General features: G+C 38.2%; 1 protein-coding gene across 1 annotated transcript in view; it reads right to left on the minus strand.

Annotated features, from left to right (window-relative positions):
• The window catches only part of KIF24 (kinesin family member 24), a 23959-nt gene extending 17094 nt beyond the window's left edge, over positions 1 to 6865 (minus strand). Inside the window, exons 1-3 of the mRNA XM_010079727.1 lie at positions 6252 to 6865; positions 2827 to 3016; positions 832 to 929 (exon numbers count right to left, since the gene is read on the minus strand). Coding sequence (XP_010078029.1) covers positions 832 to 929; positions 2827 to 3016; positions 6252 to 6865 — 902 coding nt within the window. The remainder of the gene's footprint in view (positions 1 to 831; positions 930 to 2826; positions 3017 to 6251) is intronic.
• Positions 6866 to 7188: the final 323 nt, after the last annotated feature.

Raw genomic sequence — 7188 nt, forward strand, 5'->3', positions numbered from 1 at the left:
AAAATACAATGGCATCTCTTCCGGTGGCATTACTGTATTAGCTGTAATGTGAATTGTGTCTGTAGTGATTCTTCCATAGCAAACTATAAGCCTCTTTCTCCTTTTTCACCTTCCTTTTCTCAAGAGCATGATACTCTGTCTCTGATGATGATAACCTGGAGATTTTCAGTAATGGAATGCTCCACCTCACTAATTTTCAGCATGGGTATGTAATAATTTCCTTCAAAGACTCAAAAATGTAATTGTACTCAAGCTTGTTACTTTGCATGAAAATAAAATCACTCATGTAAAGCCACCACCGATTTCCCATTAATCAGGAAGTATGTAATTATGATTAAACCTCTAAGCAAATATAAATCAATAAAATAAAAATAAATCACAAGATTATTAATAACTTCTATTGCCCTTTGCACTGTACAAATACATGCAAAAAATATCTCGCAGCAGTCTCATGAAAAAGGTAATATTATTATTCTACAGATGAGTGTGCTATACCACACAGAAGCCTTTGTCGGAGTGGAGATTAGACTTCAGAAATCCTGGCCCAGTTTTTTTCATTCTAGGCTGGCCATGGTGTCTCTTTGTTGCACCTGAGGTCCAATTTTAACTTTCTATGTGATTTAGATTTCTCACTAAATGTGAAGAAAGTTTTTCCTGACTTATTTTGTCAAAGTTGCAATCAAAGACACCCTAAAAGTGGGAAGGTATGTGGCAAAGGTGAAACAAAGGTATTTTTCAAATTATGAAAAGCATAATGGAAAATTAAAGCAATATATGGAAATGGAAAACAACAAGGCAAAAAATAAAAAATGTTAAGCATTGATGCCGTACCCGTTAAAAATATGCTGAATGAGAGGATGAGCTGTCTTCATATACACATCCTGATTGGTACATGACTCCCCAAAGACTTCATCAAAATAAAAAACATGCTGGAAAATAAATATGGTCTTTACATGAGAATGAATATGTTTCACTTCCCCTTCACCCTCCTTCAAAGGTAAACTTAAATAACAGAAGTCTTTCCAGTAACTTCATATGGCTTTGGATCAGGTACAAAGTGACCTAGCACATTTACCACGCAGCACAGCATATGCAGGAAGACATCATTATGGCTAATTAAGAGACTGGGGGTAGGAAAAAAAAAAAAAGGAAGCAAAGATGCCTTAATTTCCCATAATTCTGAAGCAGAACATACCATGGCCTTCTGACAAGAAAAAAAGAAAAAGCTAATTAAAGAAAACCTATTCTTGAAATGAATGAGCCTACAGATGTACAGTAAGACTGTAACAGTAAAAAGAACTCAGAGTCAACTCTTGACTCTCTCAAAATTAGTCCTCAGTTGTGATTAATGGTCTCTGCTCTGCAAACTTAAAAACTTTTTGTGCCAGAGAAAACAGAAGCTATTCCTAAGCAAACCTGGATTGTATTATCTCAGAAGGGGCAAGAAAACCCAAAACTTCCCACACTCCAGATTTGATCCAAAGCGGCAGGGTCTCCAGAAACACTGCAACAGTGTTCATTATGGGTTCCTTCTAAGTTGAGCATAGTGTTTGTAGGGACAGTCACAAACATCACATTTTCAAAATAGCCTCCATGGACTGGTGTCTAAAATGTCACTCTAATAAATTCACTGCAGTGGAAATTAAGGTGGTAGATGATCTCTAGAACTGAGAATAATTTCATCGATTATGAAAAAAAAAAAAACAGTGCACAAGCAGATTAAACCAGGGAGTCTCAGCAGCTACACTCAGCTCAGAGGGCAGATTCGTTCTGTGACGGACCTGCAGTTTGGGTCCCCCAGCTGTGGGGCATGAATTTGCCCCACCACCTCTCATTTGCTCTGTACACCTTGCTGTCCTTTCTATTGGAACCAGAGATGGAGGCAGGGCAAGTTGCCAGACTTGGAAGCAGAGAAGTTCTCCTGGATCTTATAGAACAGACACAGCCTTTTCCATGGCATACTTCTGTTTGGACTACATTGATTGATGGCAAGATTTTGTTTGTCTGTACTGACATAATGAAATTAATTAGCATTTTTTTCAGCACTGCGATACTAAGGTGATAAGCACCATGTAAATGCCAAATACAGGTAGTCAGATGGAGGGACTGGGGTGCAATTGCTGCATGTGTCACACCATAAAAGGTGGTATGTGAACTAAGCCCAAGAGAGCTGCAAACTGAATTTTTACTGGATACTCTGAACAGTTGTTCCTAGGACCCAAACTGTAAAAATAACACCCAGTTGAGTGAGAATGGCTTGCTGCTCTCTAGAAATCAGTTCTGTTCCTGGTGCTGTCAGTCAAAACTGAGAATTTGAACTATGACTGCACATGGTATTTGGGATTAAGAAACAAAGACCAAAAGGGAACTTAATTTTCAAAAGCATTTGAGAACAAAGGAAGGGAGGGGATGAGGGTGTAGGTGATTCATTGAAACAGACCTACAGTGCTGAAACAGTAAAGAGGGAACTCCTTGCTGAAGTACCCTGGAAAGCTACCAGGAGACTCTGCAGTAGGCAATTCTCCTGCACCACCAGCATGTAGCAGAGGGTTTTATTTTGCCACACGCAAAGAAAGCTGCAAAGAAACAAGCTTTTGAGGCTTAAAATTCTGGGCTCAGGCTTTCTGACACAGGCTGGCGTAAGTCAGAAGTAATTCAAATATAGCTAGGCTGAGCTCACAGAGAAGAGCCCACCACCTATTGCTGTGCAAGAAATAGAGACGGCCCTTTTCTGTTTCCCCTCATTGAAACTCCAAGTACAATTTGCTTTATCCCACCATGCAAGTGACTGGCCCAAAACGACAACATGCAAATGGAGCACGTTACCTGTAAAATATATTGGGTGAGATCAACTGCCTCCTTCTTCTCATGGAGGAGTAGGGTTTCTTTATCTTTCACTGTGATGATATTAAGCTCCCCACGGCGCTCCTCTCTCAGACCTAGAGGACGTTTTCGGACACACACTCTGATTTTTTCACTCTCTGTCCATGGAGTCTCTTTCTCAGAAGTACTGGATCTACAACAATAGTATAGTTTTGCATTTTAAAATCAAAAATGTGATTACTACAGGTTACTACAGAATCTAGAATATGCATAATTTTACTTGGTTTGTTAGCTTTATCAGAGGAATGTTTCTGTCTTTAATGGCTTATAAAAAAAACACCACCACACTCTCATTGTTACATGGTGAAGTTTCTGCTGTTTTTTCCCTAAATAGACTGATGTCTTTATGCACTTCTGTTAAAAGAATAGTTGCTTTTATATAGCAACGTTCCTGAGCTTGTTGCTGGACTGGAACATTTTCATTTGTCCACAAACATGTGATTGAAGCTGTCGAGCTGGCACAATATACAAGTTAACTTAAGGAAATTTAATCTTGCTGAAATTATTCACAGTCATGATTAGGTATTTAAATACGTACAATAAGAGTATGAAGAGATCTTGAAATGAAGAGGGTATAATACTTAGTTGCTTTTCCTCTTATACTGACTTTAATTCTTCCTATTACAGGCTGCCAAACAGGTTACAATTAAATGACTCAAACCGGGAAACAAGACAGTATTCACCATGTTCTTAACCACTGCAAAGAAAACTCGAAATACTGATTTTATCATCGTCTCCCGTTTGGCTTTATATCCAATTTGTTTCTTTTATTATAAAAAGTTACACAGTTTCAGATCACTGGCAAAGTTGTGGTCTTGTGTTTTGGCAAGTCTACTTTAGTTACCTTCCAGATACCCCAGAAGTATGAGGTTGTTTCATGTTTCATTGATTAACTTGCTGTGTAATGTATTTTGTGATGCAACATACAGAATATACATGAATTCAACCAAAACTTATTCATTCTGCCTTTCCCTTTTTAGAAACTCTCTTCAGTCAAATGAGTAATGATTTTCAGCCTGGACTTGAATGTCAATTTGTGATAAAATTAATTTTAACCAAGCCTCGACTTGCTCAAAAGCAATGTTTCTGCTATGCTGTCCAAATGCCCTTCCAAAATCTCTTAATGTAGCAACTGAAAACTAACGTATACTAGTTGTCTAATAAATTACAACCAAACCCACAAGTTACTCAATATCTCATTATAACTAGAAGCTTGTCATTGCTGCTAAGCTGCATGATTCCCCACAAGCATACGACATGCAGATATAAATCTCAAGATGTGGTCTTCAAAGACAGCGCATGAGTAATCTTTACTTGTAACAGGAGTCCCTTTAATTTTAGCACAGCTTTCCCATGCAGACCAGGATCAGGCCCTGCATTTAGATGGAAAATTCTTTCCCTGAAAAGAAAGGCAATGATACTTGAAATAAGATGCTTCATAAGCTAGCATGAGCTTATGGGTAGCACTAGGCACCAAATGTTGTCCAACAAATGATCAGAGGCTCTGAAGTTTAATTCTCATTACTAGGGCTGGATTTGGTGACCTACAGCAAGATCCTGTTGTGCTCTAAGACCTTGAAGAAGGAAGGAGTGATTGCAAGATGTGGCAAAGGAAAAACTGAAGACTTGGAGGCTCTGATTATGAGAGAAAACCTGAAGTTTAGATTTTCTGTAAACATTTCTTAAACAGAAACTGTATTTTATAACAAAATATATTTTTTTATTACTAGAAAAAACAAAAATCTCAACATGGATCATTAGAAACCTGATTAGACAATAGTTCAGAAGAATCACTGTGCCCTGTCTGCTACCGTTACAATCAAGCCATTTGCTGTGGGCAAGTGCAAAATATATTTAAACATATTAAAAATCTCATTATCTTTTTGCCATCTGAAATCATGCCAATGTTTTCCAATGTTTCTCATATATGAGACTAGCCTTTTCAGTGGTCAAATCACAAGGTGGCATGGGATGGATGGATTCAGTGAAAGAGTTAGGTACTTGCAAAACAGAATTACAAACACAAGTGCCAGCAGACTGGCCAAAGCGCAGAAGACACAACGCATAGTCTGTGGTCGAAACAGGAGAAAAAGAAACTTGGGCTGGTCAGGATGAGGAGGCAGAAAGCACACAGGATGAACCATAACGCTAGGCATAGAAGAATGTGGCTGGAAAAAAACCCAATGGTGAACATGGCTCTGTTGCACAATTAAAAATCTTGAATTCCTCTAGCTGAGCCATTACATTATATTTTTTTGTAATTTTTTTATTTGCCAGCACTATGAATCCTGCCCTTTTAGTTGTACCTTGGCTCAACGTCTAGAGGAGGCAGAGAATGCACCAAGATGCCAACATATGTAGGAGGTTAGCTTACTTCTGTGGAAGGTGGAAATTATTTTTTTCCAGCAAAGGGGAGTTATAAACCTTGGTCTTCCATTTCACAGGTTAAGTACTCTGTCACCTTAGTACTTTTCCATTTTGGCAACAGCATGTACTCCTCCATGCTACATGCATGCTCAACGGGAGTTGTAACTGACACCCCAACTCCATGTATCCTCTTACACACCAAATCTTTCACCACAGCTTTCTCAGACCAAGGCACAGCCTCATACAGCCACCTCTCTTTACTGCATTTCAAAACAAAATTGCCATGACTGCATTGCAACAAGCTAGATACTGGTAGTACCTGTGCAGAGAGGTACGTGTTCTACTGTTGAATCAGGAAAAAAATCATTTTGTGCTTTAAAAATACCGTGAGGGTAGATTTACCAGTGGTTCAAGATAAGCATAGCCCCTGTTACCAAACACTAGGAAAAGTATGAAGGTTATAGATTATGTGCTTGGGGAGCAATTTCAAGGCATCCCTTTCACCACCACATCTGTATCCCATCCCAGTGATAATCATTTTGTTTCTTTTTAAAGCTCTAGTTCAGAAATTTCTTTATAAACAAATACAGCCATCACAGCAAGTACCCTTTTTACTGGGAAAAACTTGACAAACTTATCAACAGATAATGCCATATTTTGGAAAAAATAATGTTTTGCAAGATAGTCTCATGGAAATAAAAAGAGAAAGAAAGATTGGTCAAACCCCAAGAAAACAAAGCCTTATATACTGGAAGACAATAAAGACTATTCTTAGACAGTCTTGGTGAGTAGCAGCTGGTGAAATTCAGCTGATTCCTTCTACCAGACTTGGAGAGCCAGAGGTGCTTATTAATATCTCTCTTCTCTATGAGACTTTGCATTGCTCTGTAGTATAGGATTGTGTATTTGGAGGTGATAAAGACAGATTCTCCTCCACCATGAAGAGAGAATTAATTATTACTAACTTGAAATATAGTAAAATAAAGGCAACTGATTATTACCTGATACAGGAATGAGGTAGTCCATAATTATACCCTGAAATGTGGGTTATTCTTTGTATGATAGGAGCTTCAGAATCCCCCAGGAGAGGAGCAATATCATCAGAAACCGTCGGACAGCTCAGGTCCTTTTTTGTGCATGTCCCAGGAATATTTAGATCTCTTCTAGTCAATGTGATCAGCTGTGAATCATGTGGTTGAATGTGTCCCAATATTTCCCCTACACCGTTTTTCTCTTCATTGGCACTGAAATCAGATGAACCATATGACTCAGGTTCAGAGTCTTTAAGTGTTCCATCATTTTCTTCAAAGAAGGACTCAAAACGAAGCTGTCTACGGGGACCTGATCTGGTCGACTGAGGCTGAATGAAAAGGCTACTTGGTTGAAAATCTTGCTTGCTTAAGTCTGCAACATCTTCCTCTTGCATAATTTTGATTATTCTAATGAGCTGAAAGAGTCGTTTGCGGTCATTCATGTCATGGATCCCCAATTTTGTATAATCTTTCATGGAAACTTTGGCAAGCTCATCAATCTTCTGAAGGCCAAAGGCAGCAAAATGGGGATAGTATTTTTCAAGTTCTGCCTCACAAAGGCATTCATAAAGGCATGATGCCATCTTCAATCTAAAGTTTACAAGAAATAAAAAAAAATAAATATTAGAATAATATGAAACATCACATCTGACAAAGTTACTAATGAAGAAACTACACATTTCCTGATGCCATTACCTGCAGTCAGGCTAGAAGCTTGTTAAACTCCAAGTTTACAATATACTAGGCTGCCAAACACTACAGAATACAGCAATAACAACAATAAACTAAACATGAAACAAATATTTTCTCTATGAAACTATATTTTAAAATTATAGAGAATACACAATAACGTGTAAGAAATGCACAATGCAGTGTTACTTACTGCTGCAGAGTTCCCACACGCCTG

Source organism: Pterocles gutturalis, unplaced genomic scaffold (genome assembly GCF_000699245.1).
Source record: "Pterocles gutturalis isolate BGI_N339 unplaced genomic scaffold, ASM69924v1 scaffold20129, whole genome shotgun sequence".
NCBI lineage: Eukaryota > Metazoa > Chordata > Aves > Pterocliformes > Pteroclidae > Pterocles > Pterocles gutturalis.